The sequence below is a fragment of the Hyperolius riggenbachi genome, chromosome 10 (genome assembly GCF_040937935.1).
Source record: "Hyperolius riggenbachi isolate aHypRig1 chromosome 10, aHypRig1.pri, whole genome shotgun sequence".
Taxonomy (NCBI): Eukaryota; Metazoa; Chordata; class Amphibia; order Anura; family Hyperoliidae; genus Hyperolius; species Hyperolius riggenbachi.
Window position 1 is genome coordinate 42649648 of NC_090655.1, and position 23004 is coordinate 42672651.

At 42.4% G+C, this 23004-nt stretch overlaps 1 protein-coding gene across 7 annotated transcripts in view; it reads left to right on the plus strand.

The window, feature by feature from the left end:
- PPP3CB (protein phosphatase 3 catalytic subunit beta) overlaps positions 1–23004 on the plus strand; it is a 101810-nt gene that overhangs the window by 63576 nt on the left and 15230 nt on the right. For 3 of the 7 annotated variants that reach the window (XM_068257389.1, XM_068257393.1, XM_068257392.1), the window contains exons 6-12: positions 2096–2235; positions 4311–4388; positions 4480–4574; positions 5812–5937; positions 7576–7653; positions 12033–12059; positions 18152–18236. In XM_068257389.1, the coding sequence (XP_068113490.1) occupies positions 2096–2235; positions 4311–4388; positions 4480–4574; positions 5812–5937; positions 7576–7653; positions 12033–12059; positions 18152–18236 (629 nt within the window). The remainder of the gene's footprint in view (positions 1–2095; positions 2236–4310; positions 4389–4479; positions 4575–5811; positions 5938–7575; positions 7654–12032; positions 12060–18151; positions 18237–23004) is intronic. The other 4 variants (XM_068257390.1, XM_068257394.1, XM_068257391.1 and 1 more) reach the window with 2 other exon arrangements.

The window sequence follows — 23004 nt, forward strand, 5'->3', positions numbered from 1 at the left end:
GATTTCATCAGCAAAGGGAGTGCATACATTTGCATAAATCAGCATCAGTGCAGAATTATTTCCATTTCATTGACCATCTCTATTAGTGACACAGCTACACATCAGGCTTTATTCTTACAGCATAGATGTTATTTAGTATATATGAGATTCCTGTGTACACATCATATATACAGTGACAATCAGATATGTAGATCTGACCTTAAAAATACGGGGACTGCTTTATTGAAGCAGCACAAGTAACTAATTTTGATTGGTTTATTTTATTTTTGTGGACTAAGCACAGCTATTACTGTATATATACTTTATTTTTAATGACTATTATCTGAGAAATAGAACATTTTATCATATTTTCTATTTTAATTACAGCTACAAATTCATTAGGAGTCGGAGTCGGTGCATTTTTTCCCGACTCCGACTCCAGGCACCCAAAATTGCCCGACTCCATGACTCCGACTCCACGACTCCGACTCCACAGCCCTGGTTAAAACGACACCAAACCTGTGGCTGCCTAAGCTTGACGCGACATAGTTTTAATGCCAGAAGCTCCCAAACTCGGGACACGTGTCCCTGCCGGCTAAAGACAGCGGAGTTCTTTACATTGATCAGGAACAGTTTTCATTGGCTACTGATCACTGTGAGCCATTCGTAATGATCAGGAAGTGGGGGGAAAAAAAGCCTCTGGTCCGACATGAGTTAAGGTGTACCGGAGCCGAAGCTGGGGTATAAAAGGAGATACTTGCCTAAAGAGAGAGCAGGCTCAAGATTATATTGAGGCTTCCCTCGCCGAGCGATGACCCTGGAAGGTTGCCAAGGCATTGCCAGCAATCTCATCTGGTCCGTACTCCTCTCCCAATGTGTAAGGGGGTCCATGCTCGGCAGTGGAAGGTATGCAGAGGGAAGCCTCAATAGGATCCTGAGGCTTCCCTCTCTGTAGGGAGCAATTGCTTTCTGAACCTGAGCTTAAGGCCTGGTTCACATTAGTGTTTCAGCCAAAAAGGATCCGGTCTCCACTTCACCGGATGGCTCTGTCCGCGGCCCAGTTCACATAGTGAAAACTGATCGATCCGTTTTCACTCACCAAATACATACCTAATCTTCAGTAGCAGCTGGCGGTAGAGGCTTCCTCTTCTTCCACTGTGACTGCACAGGGCGTCATGTGACTAGTCACATGACGCGGAAGACTGAAGCCTCTACCACCGGACGCTACAGAAGATTAGGTATGTATTTGCTGAGTGGAAACGGATTCGATCAGTTTTCACTATGTGAACCGGGCCGCGGACAGAGCCATCCGGTATGTATAAACCCTCGCTCACCCGCCTGGCTGCTGCACCCTCAAGTCGCTCAGATTCGCGCTTCCACCCCCCGTGGAACGGTCAGTTTCTTCACCAGTGTGAAGCAACGTTCCGTTTTACATTGCCCCAAATGCTGCTGCATTTTTTGTCTTGATCCGTTCCGCTGGGCAGAACAGTCCGGAAAATTAGGGCCTGCAGCATTTTTTAGATCCGGGGACCGGAACGTATCCGTACCAACGGACGCATGTGAATGGATCCATAGGTTAACATTGGATCCTTCCACATCCGTTCCGTTTGTACAGTATACGTTCCGGTTACGTTCCAGGAAAAACGCTAATGTGAACCAGGCCTACGCTTGAGTTGTCTTTAAAGGAAATCTGTAACTAAAAAAGAAAAAAAAAGTCAGCTGCTTACCTAATTGTTGCCAAAAGGTGCATCGGCAAAGCATTGAGCAAAGGCTATGAATACTTATGTACATGTGATTTCTCATTTTTTAAGTGTGTATAGAATTCTGAGGAAAATAATTGAATTTAATCCATTTTGGAATAAGGCTGTAACATAACAAAATGTAAAAAACTGATACAGTGTATCCGGAAAGTATTCACAGTGCAACAGTCATTCCGAAATAATAACTGAGGGCTGTTCTATTATATTTTTCATGCCAACTATGCATAACAGTGAGATCTATGTGGTATTATAAATGAACACTATTTGTGACGTGTCTGTGATAAGAATGTGTTTTTATGTAGTCAATCTCTTTCACAAGAAAGGTGTAACAGAATTGACTTGTGTCTAAATTGCAGTTAGACAGGTTCAAAGAACCCCCGGCATTTGGTCCAATGTGTGATTTGTTATGGTCAGATCCCTCTGAAGACTTTGGTAATGAGAAGTCGCAAGAACACTTCAGTCACAACACAGTACGAGGATGTTCTTACTTCTACAGGTATGCAAGTCATTATTTTTATGTATTTTTGACACTGACCTAACATCTTGCATTACAGACAGGGCCGGCTCTACCAAAGAGGGCAATAGCCTGAAGTGCTGACGGGTCTCCCACGCTTCTTGGGGTGCCTGCACAATTTAAGAATTGCAACTCACCTGTCCTGGTGTTGCTCCATTCATGCTTCCTGTCTTCATCCCTGCTGCCTGCATCTTCTTCAGATCCAGTGTTCTCCCCAGAAATATTTTGTAGCCGGGTGGCACGAAAAAGTAGCCGGGTGGGGAAGTAAGGTCACGCTGGGTGAGAAAGTAAGAAAACATTGAAGAGGAAGGGTCACACTAGATGGGGAGATGTCTAGATCATGCTGGGTGCTGGTTTGGGGGAAGGGGTAACTTGTTTGAGAAACAAAAATCACATTGCGAGCGCTTCCAAAATGCTGTATATGTATGATATTTTCATACAAATTGCAACTGTATTGTGAATGCTACCACAGGGCAACTTTGTCATAGTACTTGCTGGCATTCAGTAAAGCTCTGGACATTCCCTGAAAAGCACCCCTGTGTGAATGAGGCCTTAGGGCCCGTTCACACTTAAAATCGCAGAACGCCGGTTTTGCGGGAGCGATTTTCCCGCGACTAGCGCGGAAAAAATCACTGGACACTGCGGCTGTTTTGGAGCGATCGCGCTTAGCGTGCTATGCACGCTAATCACGATCACAAATCGCGGAACGCTCGTTGCCGGCAAACTGTTGCATGCAGCGCGGTTGCGGTTATCGCTAACTGCAACTGCGGCAGTGAGAACACTGCCACTTGCTACATTGTGTAGCGGTTCTTGCAGAACCGCTAGCGGTTTGCCGTGAGCGGGAATCGCTCGATTCCCGCTCAGGTGATAACGGGCCCTGTGCCATAGCCCCATCATCACACATATGACCAGGCATCATTAACCACTCCCAGCATGCAATGTATGTGACTCCTGCTGCTGTATAGGAGTGCTGACTAAAATCACACAGGCAAGTGACAATCATGGTGAGAACTCCAGAGAAGACTGTAAAAACCATGCTAGTTAAGCACAATGATTTAGTATTCTGGCTGAACTGGATGACTGTAAATCTGTTCAACCTAAAACTGTAACTGCTGAGAAAAGACAAGTTAAACATGCTGTACTGAACGTTTTGCCATTCATTTGCCCATACTGAAAGCTGGATATTTCAGTGATTTAACTGATCACTTGGGGGTTCATTTAAGCTAACTAAGGTCAGTTTGTGATGAAGTGCAGGAAAACAGGAGGCAGTGAATGCAGCACCAGGTTCAGGTTACACATCCTGTAAACGGCTTGCTATCTGTATTATCAGTAGAAAAAAAGAAATGAGTTGATTTGTTAATCGGCCAGTATTTGACGTTTCTGGACATTGCAGGGAGAGAAGGAGAGTGTCTTTGCACTGTAGTAGCTGGGGGAGATCGGATGACTCCCCAAAAGGAGAGCAACAGAGCCGTTCATTCTATTCTGTGACTGGATTCTGGACTGCAGCTGAAAGCTCCCGCGGTCTCTGGCTCATCTCTGCTCTGTGCTAGGAGCTTTCCCCGCCCCTCCACGCTGCTGATAGGAAGTAGCTGAGGAGGAGGGCGGAGATGAGTCTGCATTCGGAGCTGCCTAGTGAAGCAAGACTCTGTGCAGAGGAATGAATCAAAACTGTGCAGAGGAATGAGTCTCTGCTGTAGATGGAGCCTAATCACAGCAGCCGGGCGGGAACAGAGACACAGGTGGGCGCTCCGCCCAGCTAATAGGCTCTGGGGAGAACACTGAGATCCATCACGTTACTGTGTAATAATATGCACCGGGTCACTGAGATGAGGCGGGCAGCGAGATGAAGACAGGAAGCACAGACAAAGCAGCACGCGGGATAGGCGAGTTGTTGTTCTATATACAAACCGTGCAGGGGCAGTAGTGGGCAGACCTTGGGCCCCATTGGAGTTTGAACCAGCCCTGATTAGAGTACATTGATGTTTTTAGTTTTGGTATTGTCGCATAACACTATAATTTCCCATGCTGACATGTTTGTGGTTTTATACCTTTGACAGTTACCCAGCTGTTTGTGAGTTTTTGCTGACTAACAATCTACTGTCAATCATCAGAGCACATGAAGCACAAGATGCAGGGTAAGTCAGTTCGCCTTTTGAAAAAAAAAAAAAAACTTCTGTTTGTGCTTTTGCTTAGTTTGTGTTGATTTGTATTACTCTTTATCTGCAGTTATCGAATGTACAGAAAAAGTCAAACAACGGGGTTTCCTTCCTTAATAACGATATTTTCAGCACCGAACTACTTAGACGTCTACAATAATAAAGGTATATTTGAGCATTAAACATGCCTGTTGCAGGCTTTCTGGAATGATTTACGTAGCATGAACATTACTAGTTGTTAAGTCACAAAAAATAAAGTAAAGCCCTTTAAACCGCTTAAAAAGAAGAGGGTAACGTTGGTCGGTCTTCTCCTGAAAAATTAGGCCAGTGGAAAAATGTTTTTTAATTTTAAGCACTAAAAAAAAAGACAACGCGTTTTGCAGGATTAATTCTGACCTAACTGCCTTAAAGGATACCCAAAGTGACATGTGACATGATAGACGTGTATGTACAGTGCCTAGCACAAAAATAACTATGCTGTGTTCCTTTTTTTCTTTCTCTGTCTGAAAGAGTTAAATATCAGGTATGTAAGTGGCTGACTTAGTCCTGACTCAGACAGGAAGTGACTACAGTGTGACCCTCACTGATAAGAAATTCCCCTTTTTATCTCTTTCCTTGCTCTCAGAAGCCATTTTGTGCTAGGAAAGTGTTTAATAGTTGGAATGTCTTATCAGTGAGGGTCACACTGTAGTCAGCAGGGATCTAATGCACTAGACAGGACCAAGGCACAAGAAAAACAATAGGAACCAGTTCCATATAAGCAGGGATCTAGTGCACTAGACAGGACCAAGGCACAAGAAAAGCAATAGGAACCCATTTCAAATAAGCAAGGATCTGCTGCCCTAGACAGGACCAAGGTTGAGGCTTTGTAGAGATGCCTGAGACAGGTCCATCACTTGTTGTCTAGGTGCAAGATGCAGGTTGCAACTCCACATGATGAAATACAGCCATGCAGCTTTTGTGTACAGGAACTTCTCCACTGCATACAGACTAAACCAGGCTTTCTCAACCAGGGTTCCCTGGAACCCCAGGGTTCCTTGTGTACTCTGCAGGGGTTCCTTGGCATTTTACCCCATCATGGAGGGAGTATAATAGAGCACACTATAATAGGTGGTACTGTAATAAGAAGCACTAAATTGAGGGGTCAGGAGACAGTATAATGAGTGGCAGTGTAATAGGGAGTAGTGAAATAAACAGCCACACATACTTTTAAAGACCAAGCCTCCTGCAAAATAAATGCAGGGGTTCCTTGAGATCCAAAAGTTATTTGCAGGGTTCCTCCAGGGTATAAAGGTTGAGAAAGGCTGGACTTAACCCTTCCAAGTCCACATTAGAGATTTTATTAAAGGTTATGGACAATAGGAAGGCAGGTTTTTATGGTGTCTCAATTATCCCATTTCAGCTGCTGTATTAAAGTATGAAAATAATGTGATGAATATCAGGCAGTTCAACTGCTCCCCGCACCCGTACTGGCTTCCGAACTTCATGGATGTGTTTACCTGGTCATTGCCGTTCGTGGGCGAAAAAGGTATTCCTTGACTTGTTGCAGGTGAACTCGCACATCTATTTAGATAAATAGTGTGACAGTGGCACTCTAGTAAAAATGTCTTATTTTCATTTGGTGGACCACTTCTGCAGTTCTCTCTGTGTGTTTGTGTGTCTGTTTTAACTGTCTGGGATCCAACTGAGGGGGTTTCCACTTCCTGTGTCATTGACTGGGTAACAGAGAACTGGAAATTAAGTGAGATCTCTTCAGTGGAGACCACAATAGGAAAAAAAAAACTTGCTTTCATTGGCATTGAAAGCTTCTAGAACATTTGTAAGGTGTTTTATTTGCCAGATTTGACACTGCAGATGTGCATGCATACATCTAAAATAGGCACCCGGTAATTTAGAGGCTTCTGCCGGTCACAGGATTACGCCAATGTGACACAGGAAGACCAGTGAGGTGAAAGGTCCATCAAGTCTCACAAAAGTAACCAGTAGTGTCAAACATCCACATAGGACTCGACCCGTCAAGGATGAATATTCAGCGTATTTTTCCCAGTACGTCTATTCAGACAGCACCCCAGACTGAGACTTGTCTCCCTCCTTGAGCACAGACAGGAAGCTGCAAAATACAAATTTGCATAGCAAATAGGCGGCCAAATATAAGGAAGGGTATCACATAGCTACCTCAGTTTTGTTTTCCTGTCCACGGACAAAGAGCGTGAGAGGTCTCCACTGAGGCTATCCATGTCGGGCGGCAGGGGCTTGTGTTTACAAGACTCCAGAGCGGACCGTTTAGGCAAACTGAGTGGAGGCCTGCAGCATTGAGGAGGCTTCTCTGAGCAGGGCGGCTGATTTATGCTCAAGTTCCGCTTGGCAAACCGGAAGTGGTCACGTGCCGGCGTCCCACAAGACCAACAGGAAGTTCAGCGCATATCATTAGCGGCAGCATTAATACAGCCCACCACGTACTTGACAAAGAGTGTTGGACGTCGAAAACGTTGTGCTGTTTGAAGTGCTGTATCGCCGCAGATGTATCTGTGTGGATGTTTGACACCACCGGATTATGAAGACAGAATGTCTTTTATAATACTGATATTCTAATATCGACTTGCCTATACCTCACACTAAAACTCTTTCCTACCTAGACCTAACACTGACTAGCATTCCCCCACCTATGCCTAACACTAAACTTCCCCCTACCCACGTCTAACACCAATTACATTAGAAATGTGCATAATCCCACATCAGCACAGTATTATTTGCATCTTATTGATCATCCTTAGTTGGCAGTAAAGTGTGTGTGTTTATCAAGCTTGAAACTGTTGCTGTAATTTAAAATTGTGCTCCAATAAAGGGTGCTTGTGTACGGCAACCCTTGGACTTTTTACACACACACACACACTTTTTTTTTTTTTTTTTTTACAGTCCTAGTCATACATGACTGGGCAAAGTGCTTGAAACACTGCTCCTGTACTATAGGTTGCAATGGGTATTTTTAATTTGATAAGTAACTTATTTTTGGTTGATTTTTTTAGTAAATTTGGTACTTTCTCAAAATATGTGAAAGTAAAGGAATGTTACCACTTTAAAAATTAGTTGAAGGTCTTTGTGGGAATGTAGATAGCCCATTTGTTTTTGTGCATCACTCTAATGTTTTCTGCTTTGCTGATCACAGTGACCGAGATGCTGGTGAATGTTCTGAGCATTTGTTCAGACGATGAATTAATGACAGAAGGAGAAGACCAGTTTGACGGTAGGATCATTGTAATATTCCTTGTTACGGTTATACTGTGTGTGCATATACATACATATATATGTTTTATAAAACACCTTGTTAGTGTGGAGGGCTCTGTAACCAGCACAGTATTATAAAGTCTGTTTCTTGCAGTACAGAAATTACTATTTTACAAAACCACAGAAAAGGGTATCTAGAGAGCACCACCTAGTAGTAGTATTATGATGTTGGTCAAAAATCCATTTGTATGTCTCAGCTAGGAGACCTCCTTGATGAAGTTTGTGGATCCATTGCAGTCTATTTTAGGAGTGTTGGGTCTTCCCACTTCTGTAGTGGCATTCACCATAGTTTTAACCTGCCTGGCGGTCTGATTGCCGCGGGAACATTTTTTGCACATATTAGCTAGCCTAGTGCTGGCTACATGATTCCCCCCTCCCTGCGGCGTCCCTCCCACCCCTCCGATCGCCGCCGGCGCAATGGCCCGTCCGGAAATCCCGCTCTGAACGGGATTTCCTGGAGGGCTCCCCCCGTCGCAATGGCGACGCACGTCGTGACGTCACAGGGAGACCTGATCCACCCCTCAGCGCTGCCTGGCACTGATTGGCCAGACAGCGCACGGGGTCTCGGCTGGGGGGGCGCTGTATCGCGCCAGGTAGTGGAGGGTCGGGGGCGGCGAACGGGTAAGGCACGCAGCTAGCAAAGTGCTTAATGCGTGTTTTAAAAAAAAAAAATATTCAAATCGGCCCAGCGGGACCTGAGCGGTCACCTCCGGCGTCTCTGGACGAGCCTAGCTCGTCCAGAACGCTAGGGAGGTTAAAGAATCCAGACGAGAGACACTAGCACAGGAATGTCACCGCTAGTTCCTAGTGGGAGGTATATAACTACTGTATATACTTGAATACAAGTCGACCTCAAGTATAAGTCGACTCCAATATTTGACCCTCTTAAGCTGGAATTTTTTATTGACTCAAGTATAAGTCTACCCAGCAAAGTTAATGGCTGCACTTGGGGATCAGGAGCGGCTAATGACTGCACTGCATACAGTATTGCAGCCATTAACCACTTATGTCCCTTAAGTGCAGACAATAACTCCTCCAGGCCCCCAAGTGCTGCAATTATTCACTCCCTTTTATGCAGACCAATATTTCCCCGCTGCCCCTTTCCTTGGTAATTGTTGTGGCCAGGACTTTCACACTGGTGTTTTCTTGGCATTTCTTTTCCTCAAAGTATCACTTACCAATTTACTGCTAATGGGAATGTCACTAATTGTGCACACATTGCTCAGTGTTGCCCGTGATTGTGTACAAGTCGACCCCTATATTTTTATGAAGTGAATCAGACCTACATTTCTAGACTTGTACTCTAGTATATACAGTATGTGTTCAAATTTTCAATGGTGATCAGAATCGGAAGTGAGGCCTGTTTTGTAGGCTTCGTCCTGACGAAGCGCCCATAGATAGGGGTGCGAAACAGCTGTTGATGCTAACGTGTTACCCTCTCTCCATTGAACCTTGTGCCTTGTATGTATATGGATTTTATTATAACGTTTTCTAAATAAATTGGATTTTAGACTGGAAGTGCCCAGCCAACATTTTTGCTCTATATGATCTAGCGGTTTGTTTTGTAGGCTAGTTTGTACTATCCAGAACTTCTCCCTAAGCCCTCAATGATTTATACCTTGTCTTACTTTATACTATTTTGTTGTCTGTAATTTTCCTCTAGACGACTAGCTGATTATTCAAACCTCTCGTTATAATACACCTGGCAATAAAGTACTGAGAAAAGAGCTATTGTTGCTTGTAAACTAAAGTGTGCAGGCTTCTTTTCATCCATTGTCATGTTTTGTAGTTGTGTAGTTTTCACCCCTCATTTATTTATTATACAACACTGAATAAGATGTTTTACGTTTTTTTAAATTGGTAAATAATTGGGACCCTAGTGTTGAAAATCTGGTTACCAAGCTGTAACACTGTTGTGTGCTCGTTTAACCTGATGTTCAGCATTGCAGCTAGTAAACTAGCTTTATTGTTGTCTAGTTTTCACTAGAAATTGGACAGTTAGTGTCTATCTTTAGTTTGTAAGGAAGGCAAATGTCCAACCAGTATTTTTCTGGGTTGTATTTGGAAACCACTGTAATTAAATGAAGTCCAGACATATATAAGTAAGAACATAGCGCCCCGCAGATAGTGTCCACGCTTGGGATTCTACAGTTGTAGGACAAGAGTGAGAATCGCTTAAAGCGGATCTAAACCTTGCACAACAGACAAAAAAAAAATAGTCGCTGAGAAAATCTGTGCGTGTGTTTTTATGGTGCCCATACCACATACAATAAAAACGAATTTCCCCGTTTATTCGATTTAAATGATCTAATGAAAGTTGAAAATATTTTTATTTTTTTCGATCAAGAAGTTAGAACGATTATCCCGTTTTTTTTTTTGAGAAAAATCTGATCGGACATCCTTGAAAAAAATCTTTATATTCGATCTAACGGAATAAGCGAACTACATTATCTTATCGAAAAAAAATGAAAAATTGTACCATGTGTGGGCACCTTTAGAGAGATCAGCCTGTCTAATTAGCAAGCATAAATTAGGGCTGTCATCTGTGTCTGAGCTGTGCAGCAGTGTGCCTTGTTCTCTGCTAATATGTAAACCCTGAAGGTTAACGCTTGTTGTGCTCACAGGAATGTCCAGGAAGTAAAAACTGTGTAGGTGTTCTGTAAGTTGTAACGAAGGAATGTTTTTCTATAAAGGTTATTATGCTGTTGCTTCTCTTTTACAGCAGAGAGGAAGTTCTGATTTTAAATCCGCTTTAACCATTGTACTCTTTAATATGTGGTCTAAGGGCTGTTTCCATTACAAGCAGGCTACACACGACGCATCACACCGCGGCCATACTGTAGCCAATGTACGGCAAAGGAACAGTTCCCATTGCATGCTGGTTATGCGGAGAGGTGGGGAGCGATTAGAGAATATGCAGCATGCATCCGCCCGCAGTCTCCTCCTATACACTTCCGCATCTCCCAATGCTGAAATGATGCGAATGGGAGCGGAAGTGATGCGTAGCCGCATTGCATCCCTTCGGCTCCCATCCGCTAGTGGAAACGGGCCCTAAGTGCTTTACACAGTCTGCTTCCTATTACCCTAACAGTAGAGTGACCCCCCTTAGAAGTGTGATTGAGTTTTACTGAGTCAACTATAAATATTAGGAAAGTTCTTTACTGATCAGGGTTCAGGTTTTTTCCCCTATACCTGGGATCATTGGTAAAATGTGAAATGGTCATTGATTACATTCTTACTACTTAACTGCTCTGACTAAACCTCTTTTTTCCAGACTTCGGATCACAGTATAAGTTGACTTATGGGCAGCATTTTAATGTTAAAATATGGTCATTTTCAACTTTTAAAATTATGAATGATTTAAAGCCATTATTTGTATTTTGTTTAATGAAGTTTTGTTTATGCATTGATTTAGAAAACTACAAATTCAGCAATGGCAATTTTTTTTATTATTTCAGTCTATAACATAAACCAAACATTTGCCATTTTATTTAGAGTTCTATGACCTTAAACTTCAAGCTTTTGCTTTCCAAGTCCTCTGCCCTGAGGAGTGTTTACAAAATAATGGCTACTGCGATGTTACTATTAATATGTACTCCCCAGATTTACTAAGCTACATCCTGATCAATGTCATGACATTGGTAAAATAGCAATCCAGTAGTTTTTTGCATTTGTATAACTGTACTTCATTTGATCACTGCTCACAGTCCAGCTGCAAGCTTCTCACCTCCATTGTTATGTCCACATCTTTCCAACATCCAGTCTTTTATGAGAAGTGCCATCTTGCTTCCAATCTTCCATAGTACAGTTGTTTCTAAACCGGCCTATCGAGAAGGGCTGTATCAAACGATTTTGCCTTAACCATGAATGTTATCCCGTGATCCGAACACTTTGGGCTGCTGATGGCATGTCACTTCTTAACTTGACGCTATCTCAGAACTCTGTCCTCCTCAGACGTGCTGTTCTGTTTAACCCCCTCCGCTAAATACCAGCAACACATAACAGCACGTTGTTGGCCATGTGACTTTGGTGAGACACATCACTTGTGGCGCTAACCATTTCCAAACACTTTACTGTTTCATTCTATAATTAATGTATTTACTTCCATCCTTTTTGAAGAGTCCTAGAGTTTATAGCCTCCCACTTCTTTTTTTTTTTTTTTTTTATTATTATTTTGGTTTCCTTCCTTTCCCTCTCTCTTTTTCTTCCCCAATATTTTTTTTGCCAATCCACCTTCATTCTTGCTACTGCCAAGTAAAATATCTTCTTTTTTTATTTGTCTCACTCACCTATCTCTCCATCGTTCACTTCCTTTTTTTCTGGACTCTCCATCTGAAGAACGACTCATATATGGCAATAGAAAAGGTACAGACCAGACAGAGCACCATTGTTTTGAAATATGACTTCCCAGTTTTTGGGTCTTTTTTTTCCCTTTCCTCTGGAGTTGCTACACAGCACATTTAAATGATGTCGATTTTGTGTGTGGCATTTTTTTTTTTACCTATTCCCCTCATTTGATTAGTATTTTTATTTTATTGCTCACTTTTCCCCATGAGCATTGCATATTATTTGCAGTTTGCATCATTCTGAAGTCATATTCCTAGACATCTGTCTTTCTGTGCATGGCATTTTCTCTTCAGTGTTCCTCTCCATCCTGTCCATTTGTAGACCTCCATCCTCTGTCTGTATCTAACATACTGTAACGTTTAACCCCTGCATGACGAGGGAACATTTTCATTTGTCTGTTTTCTGCTTCATGGTTTTTAATACTGGCCATTTTCCCCCTATACTTTTCTGCATGTAAGAGTGTTTTCCAGACAATACTCTGACTTAATTTAGATCGGTGTTGTTTGTGAGGTGTTGGGGAGGAAGTTTGGCTGTATTGCTGTATGGAAATAAGCTAGCGGGTTTTTTGTTGTTGTTGTTTATATTTTAAATTAGTAGTTTTCAATATAGCCATGTTTTCACGATTCTGACATTTTAGTTACATGGGGGGAAAGCCCTTTTTGTCCCTTCAGTTGTAAGCTATTTCTGTTTCATCTTGGAAACCAAATACATAAGCAATATTAATTAATCTGGCGCACAGATCGTAATTCTACTAGTAAACCTCACTCCATGTGAGGGAAGGCAGGACCAATATCAATCAATCAGCACAAAATTCAAGGACCGCCACTCAACTACTAGTATTCACTTTATTGTATCAAGGTTAAAATTAACAACAACGGACCCTCCAAAACCCCCCACCTATTAAAACCCCCAAAATCCACACTGGAATTTCCAAGGAGCGCTCCTGCTCACAACCATACTCAACCACCCACATTCATCCACCAAGGATTGATCAATCCACTAACTAGATGAATAGAGGCTCTATTCATCTAGTTAGTGGATTGATCAATCCTTGGTGGATGAATGTGGGTGGTTGAGTATGGTTGTGAGCAGGAGCGCTCCTTGGAAATTCCAGTGTGGATTTTGGGGGTTTTAATAGGTGGGGGGTTTTGGAGGGTCCGTTGTTGTTAATTTTAACCTTGATACAATAAAGTGAATACTAGTAGTTGAGTGGCGGTCCTTGAATTTTGTGCAAACCAAATACATAAGGCAACAGCGTAAAAGGTAATGGTAACAGCACTATAAAGTGGAATTCTACTCCCAAAACTAAAATTAGATTCAGATTTATTTATTCGCCAGGTACAGAGGAGTGGCACAGTAGACAGATAAGCAGTAGTAATACAATGGACAATACAATAACAATGGCATAATAGACAGATATACAAGGAACAGTCATAATACAAGGTAAGTTATACAGTGGTGTGGCCCTAGATCAAGGGAGGGGTGATCAGGAGAGATTGAGTTGAACAGCATGGGGAAAGAAGGATTGCAGTAATCAACACTGTTGGAGGTGCCCAAGGTATAAAACTATAACCTTCAAGTTAAATACTACGTCCTACCTCCTTTAAAGGGATACTGTAGGGGGGTCTGGGGAAAAAAATGAGTTGAGGTTACCGGGACTTCTAATGGTCCCCCACAGTCATCCTGTGCCCGCGCAGCCACTCCCCAATGCTCCGGCCCCGCCTCCGGTTCACTTCTGGTATTTCAGACTTTAAAATATGAAAACCACTGTGCCTGCGTTGCTGTGTCCCCTGATGTCACCAGGAGCGCATGGCGCAGGCACAGACCATACTGGGCCTGCGCAGTACGCTCCTGGTGACATCAGCGGGAGTGAGGACACAGCAACGCAGGTGCAGTGGTTTTCAGACTTTAAAGTCTGAAATACCAGAAGTGAACTGGAGGCGGGGCCGGAGCATCGGGGAGTGGCTGCACAGGATGTCTGTGGGGGACCATTAGAAGCCCCGGTAACTTCAACTAATTCCCCCCCCACCCCCCCCTACAGTATCCCTATAAAGCATAAACCAAGTTTTAATGGGATAATATTTATTCATGCACATAAAACCTTACGAATAAATGATGAATAAATATCCCATTCAAACATGGTTTATGGTATACATACTAAACCTTATCCTCTTAGGTTGTTCCCATAGGGTTACTTTGACACAGCGAATTCTCTGTGATGAGCAAAGTGCCCCACAAAATCTGAAAAGCACCTCATTGTGAACTAGCCCATACTGGAGCTCCTGTTTGCTGATTGCATTTCTGTCCTTCCACCTTTAATCTATTGGGACTGCTGCCAGCTGGAGAAGGAGCTCTCTGGGCTCTCCAGTCATGGGAACACCCGCTCTTCCTCCCATAGTAAGCAGCCAAGTGCTACTGGCTCAAGGCTCCAGCCGGTAATTATGTGTCAGCATGGTTGCGTGACTTCTCCACACTGCTGATGCGCACTGCACAGAGTAGGGACACAGGTGGAATTGATCAGCTGGCAGGACCTCCGATAAAGGTATTAACATATTGTAAATAAGTTTGTTTTCAATGCCTCTACAGCTAGAAATGCACATCTGTAGCGAAATATACAGTTTAAAGAGTACCGGAGGCGGTTTCTAAATCTAAAAAAGGGACACAGAGGTATGGTCCTATCTGAAGGTCATGCCTCTGTGTGCCCCCTGCGACCCGCTATGCAACTGATCACTGTGAACCCAGCCTTAAAGTGAACCTCCGGACTAAAAATCGACTCAGCAGCACTGAAAAGGCTTTGTGTTTCTTTAACAGTTTCACAGCATCAGAACTTTGTTTATCTTATACAAGCCTCATTTTTAGCTGCACAGAAGAAAACTGCCCGGGCTTTTTTCCCCTGATGCTGTGCAAAGCATGATGGGATTTCTGATTTTGTTGTTCTCGTTGTGCTGTTTTGGTGCAATTTTTTTTTTTTTACATTTTGAATTTGACATTTGAAGCTTAGCATGTGCAGCTGGGAGGGGTAATCAGGACACAGGATAGTTGGAACTGTGTCTCCTGCTCCTTGTCACCTCCTTTCAACCAAAAAGATGGCTGCCCCCATGACAAAGATGGCAGCCCCCATGAATCACAAACATTTGCCTGTTCTTTTAAAACAGGGTGGGTAAGAGATTATATTACCTATCTATTCTAATTAACATAAGTAATGTAACTTGATGACAGTATGTTTGTTTAGGCTGAAGTTCCCCTTTAAGGATGCTTTTTAAACCTTTTATTTTTTCAATTTAAGAAATGTTAGCAATCACCTAGTCCTAGGCAGTACTGTACTTTACAGTGATTTAACTTCTGACAAGGGAAAAATGTTGGTTTAGGTAATTTATAGAACACTAGCCCTGGGAAAATTGTAGAATTTTTTTTTTTTTAATTATTTCTTTTCCCCCTTTCATCTTCTTTTATTCCTTCCACTTTTAGTACTGGTATGTCTCTTGTTGGCTTGCTTACTGTTAGAGATTGACTGACTCTGCATGCAAAATCCAACCGGCTTGAAACTGAGTCAGTTAAAGAGGAACCCCAGCCTAAACAAACATACTGTTATTACGTTACATTAGTTATGTTAATTAAAATAGATAGGTAATATAATCTCTTACCCACCCAGTTTTAAAAGAACAGGCAAATGTTTGATTTCATGGTGGCAGCCATCTTTTTGGTTGAAAGGAGGTGACAGGGAGCATGAGACACAGTTCCAACTGTCCTGTGTCCTAAGCACCTCTCCCAGTTGCTAGGCAACGTGAACAACAACATAGGAAATCCCATCATGCTCTGCACAGCATCAGGGAAAAAAAGCCAAGGCTTTTTTTCTTTGGGTGTAGCTTAGCTAAAAATGCAGCTAAAAATGACGCTTTGGTAAGAAAAACAAAGTTCTGATGCTGTGAAACTGTTAAAGAAACACCAGGCCTTTTCAGTTCTGCTGAGTAGATTTTTAGTCCGGAGGTTCACTTTAAGCCCAGTAGCTGCTGGTTAATTAACCAAACAGGAACACGGGCCGTGGTACTTGAGTAGGGCAAGCACTGTTACAGTAATGTGCGTTTCTATCTATCGTTACCATAGCAACACTCGGCTCTACTAGAGTATCGCAGGTCACAATAATGGCTTTACTCGGTAGTAATGGTAATATTGCCACACGGCAATGTGCACGGCAATATTAACACTTTTTTGCATCAACCCCCTTGACAAGTAGTGTGCGTGTGCAAGGCTTAAGAAATTAACTCCTTGATTGCGGTTTTTTAAACACATCTAGTGATGTAGGATCAGTTCTGTCAAATAGTTTTTGTAGCTCATGGAATATATTTTGTCTAGTTGATATTTTTTACTATTACTTCTTAACATTATATTCCCAATTCATATGTTTGAATAAAGTCCGAGTTGTTATACCTTCCCATTGCACTGATTGTTTTTAACACCTGTTGTGTTCTTCTGGGAACAGGACAAGTTATTTTGGTACATTTCGCTCAAACCCCCCCCCCTTTCAAGGTTTATTGTAGTTTTCACATATTGGCGCTGGAGTCTTCTCCAACATTCCTGCTCCACGCTTCTGTATAAATAGTAGATCTGTGGATTCTGATAGTAAAGTTTACCATCAGAGAGCGATCTGCATGTCCCCTTGTATCACAGGTGCTGCTACCTGTATAGGACAGTGCTGGATATGGAGACAGAAAGGAGAAAAAAAGCACTTTCTATGATACTAGTAGGTGAGGTATCTAGGGCCCTATAGGAAAGGTCTCACCTGGTTATCGAGGCTGGAGAAACCTATATAGGTTTGCCAGCTGTCACTCTTGTGTCCCTCTTATGCCGGGGACCTGACTTGCACAGATATCCTCACAGTCTTGGATGGTGATTTCATGGTGGTTATTTGGAACACGCTGTGGTGGGCGTGTAACGGTTTTTCTGCGCTCGGCCGGTACGAGAACCCTTGCTTTATCAAGCATATTTTATGCTTATAAAGCAGGGGTGCTCCCCTAGGAAACGCGTCGCAATAAAGTTTTTAAACACAGCCTTTGCATATCTTTGCGGCTAACACTGCTTTGCTAGCTGTTTTTATCTCCTCACGCTACGCTCATAGCCGGGGAATCGGGCTCGTACTGGCTGAGCGCAGAAAAACTTTTACACGCCCACCGCAGCGTGTTCCAAATAACCACCGTGTAATCCCGACCAAATCACCATCCAAGACCGTGAGGATATCCGTGCAAGCCAGGTCCTCGGCATAAGAGGGACACAAGTGTGACAGCTGGCAAACTTATATAGGTTTCTCCAGCCTCTACAACCAGGTGACACCTTTCCTATAGGGCCTAGAGCCCTCACCTACTAGTATCACAATGTGCGCTTTTTTTTCTCCTTTCTGTCTCTATAAATAGAACAGTTTCGATGTAAGCAAAATCAGCCTGACAGGTTCTCCCCCTCTCATTCTAGAAAGATGAGGTTAGAAATCGATAATGACCATTTTTCTTTAGATAAAAATCACACTGAGTTCTTTAGGTAAGTTTGGTTCACACGTGCTGATTCTACTGATTGTTGCTGCAGTTAGTGCAACCTAAAGTTGTAGGCACTCCTCCTCATCTAATTTTACTAGGTCAGATACAGCTAAGGGAAATGCAGGTCAAACCACCCAAGCAAGGCTATGCCTGCTGAAGCATTGTGGTGGTCTTTATCCCATGTTCCATGGAATTCTGTCTCACAAACATCTTTGTGCCTATTGAGTCATTTAATGTTTTAACACCTCAACTTCATTATTCAAATGTCACATGTTCATACGTGTACATACAGCATATCTAAACTTTGACAACAGGAATGGTTATTTTTTTTCCCCACCATAGTTCAGAAGTCTTATTTACTCTGGTTTGTTTTTTATACTTTGCTTTTTACCAGCGTATGTAACTAAGATTATTGTAAGTTTGTGAAAACAAACTTTAAAAGCGTGTGTTGGTGTGTTTCAGTTCTCGTCAGATTTGCCCAAGATTCCTTGTAAAGTTAAAGGATTGGTTTTGTTTTGTTTATTTATTTATTTTTTTCTTCAAAAAATTGACATGAGCTTGAGATTTTTCTTATTCCATTGAAAGTAGGTACAGCTGCCGCTCGTAAAGAAATAATCAGGAACAAAATTCGGGCAATCGGCAAGATGGCAAGAGTCTTCTCTGTGCTCAGGTAAGAACATATTTTTACTCTATTTACTGTAGTTTTTCCCGCACAGTCTGACAATGAATTGTTAACAATGTACACTAGTTAGTAAAAGAAAAGCATTTAGTTTTACAAAACCACCTTGTCTTGAAAAGGTATTGTTGGTGTGTCTAGAAAAGAAAGTGATGGACTTCCCCATGCCCTAGGTTGTGGTTTTGCATAGGAAAGAAAGTAATAAAGAATACCCCTTTGCTTATAAAGTACACCTGAATCGGGAAGAGGGAAGCTAATTTTTAGATACATGGAACTTCTTCCAGCTCTCCCATGATCCCTTCTGTTGTTCCGCTGTCATCCCAGTTAAAATCCGCTACTCACCTGGTTTGCACAATATGGCGTACACGCTGTCCCACCCGCACGCCTTCTCAGTTGCTACGGGAGAATTCTGTGCATGCAGTTACAAGTTTTTATGCACCACAAATGTGCAGAACACTCCCAGCCTTGGGATCATGATCGAGGGGGCATGCAGCATAGTGTGCAACCCAGGCAGTTAGCAGACATTAATTGGGACACTGAAGCACCTCAAAGACTTTGGGCAGGGAAGTGTCTGGAAAAAGCCCTAGGTTAGTAAATATTCTTTCTTCCCCCAGTTCAGGAGAGACCATGTACATTAAAATATTTTAACACATTGCTTAATTACATGCACAGGTTTTAACTATATTCCAAAGGGGTACAGGTACGAGAGTGGATTTCACATATCATATATTTGTAGCTTTCTCCCACATACCAGTTACTGTATATTCCTGCGTATAAGACTACTTTTTAACACTTGAAAATCTTCTGAAAAGTTGGGGGTCGTCTTATACGCCGGGTGTCATTGATGCCAGGTGAGACGCCCTATCCTGTTACTGACTCTCAGATCTTGCTGCTGAGGACTGTAGTGAAGCTGCGCAGGCGCATATGTTTGAGATCTGAGAGGCAGAGAGGGAGGTAAATGGGATGTAAGGGTGGGGCCAGAAGGGTGAAAGTGGGGTGTGTTTATGGGCACAGCGCAATCTATTCTTCCATACCGCTCTGATAAACGGGTAGACAAGGAGAGCTGACCAATCCACTTAGGGAGAGCTGACCAATCCAACCAGTCAGTTGACTATATACTGTTATATACTGGGTACCACATACAGTACAGCACCAGTATATGATTTTTTTTTTTTTAATTTGGTGTACGTTGTAAGAGGGGTAGTCTTATACGGTGAGTATATCACAAACTCTATATTTTAACTGAAAAAGTTGGGGGTCGTCTTATACACCCAGTCGTCTTATACGCCGGAATATACGGCTTTATTATATTGTTCATACATTATACTGTATCCAGGAAGGTACTTTATTGTAGTGAAACCTAGCAAAGTAGATCCGAATGCTGATAGCCAATCTTTCAGGTGTGGTACATTCTTCCCAGTAGCCCAGTAAAACACATTGGATTACAGCTCTGCGCCTCTTTTTGTCATGGTCAGGAATTTATGACTCTCACCAACAATTAGCATTTACATGAATAATGCTTGTCATACAAGTATTATGGTCTCACCTCCTGGAATGTGTAACAGTGTTACACCATGAGTACCTTCTGTTTTAAGAAGGTAAATCACACCAAGCATTACTTTTTAGTAGGAAGGCTTCTTGGTCTTTTCTAGTTCCCTATACTTACCTAGTGGTTTTGGGTCACCCCGAGCAGCTTGGTTACTCTACCATGAAATATAAGACTGGTATATGTAAAAGCAAGCCAGCAATCTACCATGTCCTCACTACTACCAACTTTATTAAGTTAGTTTACTTAAAGGGGAATTATGGATACAAAACTGTAAATATAAAATACATACATACACATTTACCTATCCCAGGGTAAACTCACTGTAATTTGTACTTCCTATGTATTTAAAGATGGATGTGTGGTGTGCATGGCTTATGTGTGAGCCTGCACCCATTACTGGCCCTTTACTACATCACATTTCATGAACAGTGCCCCACTGTACTCTGAGCAGAAAACACAATCTGTATATGATTTGACATGTATGTCGTATATTGGTGGGAGAGACACCTCAGAACATTGTGTCACAGGGATTGATGCACTAACAGCTGGTAATATTGCTGTGCGCAGGCTGTACACTGCTGGCGGTAGTGCCAGTAACATTGCTGTGTGCTGCTTGTGCATAGCAATATTACCAGCTGTTAGTGCATCAGCCCCAAAGTTATGTATCTTCAGTGCTGTCTCAAAAGATACAATAAAATATTTATTTAAAAAAAGTGAAAGGTGTCCTCACTTTTGTGAGATACTGTATGCTTTAGGGTAGGCGATATCAACATCTGCACATCATTTTCTTTGTATTAACTGACATCTTTGATGTTAAAGCGCAAAGATGGCTCTCCCTACACAAAACAATAGTGTGTTGTGCATTGCCACGTAAACCATTTATACTATATTGAGACATTTCTGCTGCATGAGTCTGCACAACTGCAACATTAACCATACATCAAACTGTGTGACTTTATTTTTCAACCTAAAAACGTAATGTGGCTTGGTTTAACTAGCGAGTATGTTTTATGGGAACAGCTAACCCCAGCGTGATATATATATTTCTCCTTGGTTACTTACCTTGGATTTGGCTGGGAATGGAGATTGTGCAGACTTCCGTCGTGGGAAAACATTAGACAGCACTCCGCTGCCTGTTATATCCACACTGTAAGCACTGAATGGATCACTTCCCCCAACCATGCAGCTGATGGTGGGTACCATGATCAGGAATGCTTTCATCTATTACTTGAAGCATCTCCTGACATACGATTGCTCTGCATGCTGCCTTTGTTTTGGATCATGCTTTTGTTTGTATTTTTGTTTTTGTTTTTCTTGTGCATTTAGGCTTTACGAAAGGTCCATGCTCTTTTATTTACTTTATGTGCCTATGAATTCACGTCACTTAGCATGAAGCATTTAAAGTTCTTTTCTAACCCGACTGAACTTTTTGAAGTTGAACTCTGGGCAAGGAAAGAATAATTCCTCTTTGTAAATGTTATGGAGCAGTTAGTAAAAATGCGCAGTGCAAATATCTCATCTCTGCTGAAATCTGCCTCCTGTCAAACTCTGTGGCGTTTCTTGCACAAGGACTCTAAGGGCGGTTTGTGTTGCAGCTTAGTGAGATGAGGGCTTTTTGTGAATGATGTGGCAACTCTGCTTTTATGCTCCCGCTATGTTTTTGCATGGGCTGCCAGATGGTACAAGGTGGGGGATAATTAAAATTCTAAAATTGTCATATTGACGCAGGCCTGCTACGGATGTGGAGGATTTTCTGTGGCCAGAGTTCAGCTTATATTATTCTTTCTTTTATACCACATTCTGACATTGCTGTGTCCTAGAGCAACACTTGATGAAGTAAGCCATGATCCTAGGTGTTCAGGAGAGAAGCTGTTTATGACCCTTCCACACTAAAAATGCACGAGCACGTGGTGTGTAGCTTTCTGCAGGCGCAGAAGACCGCATGAGCTCAATCACGAGGGGCGCACAGGCGCAGTAGATGACGACCTGACAAGAAGGGTATCCGGGGATACCGGAGCTGCGGCGAGGGACAGATAGGCTGCCAGGTGCTGGAGGAAGCCCCCGGTAAGTAGATCTCGTTTTTTGTTTTACAGGTCAGACGTATCTTTTGAACTTGTAGTAAACCCCCCCCCCCCTCCCCAAATGTAATGTTTAAAATTTTTTTTTTTTTTTTTTTTAAAAGCTCTATTTTCATTGTAAAATTGTAAAGTGTTGTTGCAGCAGATCACAGATGGCCAGCTAATTGCAGTTAGGGATGGTCAGTGACATGCAGGTAATTCAGAGTTGATGCAGGTTTATACGAATATGTTCAGCTTGAAAATTGACCAGTCGAATGAAGCCAAGGTAGGATTATAACCAACAGCCCGCAGTCTCCTTGCACTCCCCCTTCCTCAGATGTTAGCCAGATCACGTGGGACACTAGCCAGGTCCTTTACTCTGTTGTAAGTACAGCTAGGATGGAAGCAGTTTACATTGTGGCACCTGTCATCAGTGGCCACTGTAATTTTTTTTCTTTTAAACCAAGGTTTTTTTTTTTGCAGTTTTAATGCAAAAAAAATAATTTTCAAATTTACTTTTAGAAGTTGTTCGATTCCGTGCTGGCATGCTCATTCTAGGATTACTCGGCACTAGTATAGATTAGGGGACCGTCCTAAGGAATTCTGCTAATGTGATTGGGTGGACAGCACCTTCTTGAACTACTAGGTTTCAGATAGTCTGTAGTAAACTATGCCCTTACTATTCAGCCAATCTCCATGCTTCATGTTGTAGAGGGTGCTGGGATTTCAGAACTCTTCCCTATGAGGTTTCCTGCTGGCTCCCCTAAAGTAGACTAGCGCCACCTTCTCTACGCAGTGAATCTGTAACCAAGAACACACAGGGGTTTCACGCTTGGTGTGGTCAATGAGATCCTAATAATTCTGCGCTGTTGCAAATTTCATGCAGGTATTATGCACATGTATACTGCTTTTGCATTTGATTGGTCCATTTCAAAACTGCACAAATTTGCATCAAATAGACATCATCTACTATTGGCGTTTTGTTGACCATACCTATTTCACTATTGATATCAGTGACGGCCAGCAATCTAGTTAGGAAGTGCAAGCAATTTTGTCACGGTAGGCTCACGTTAACACCATAATGAGCAAATATTTGAAGGTGTCATTTCGCATTTACTGCCATATTTTATTTTCAACAAGAACTTGATGATGAAAA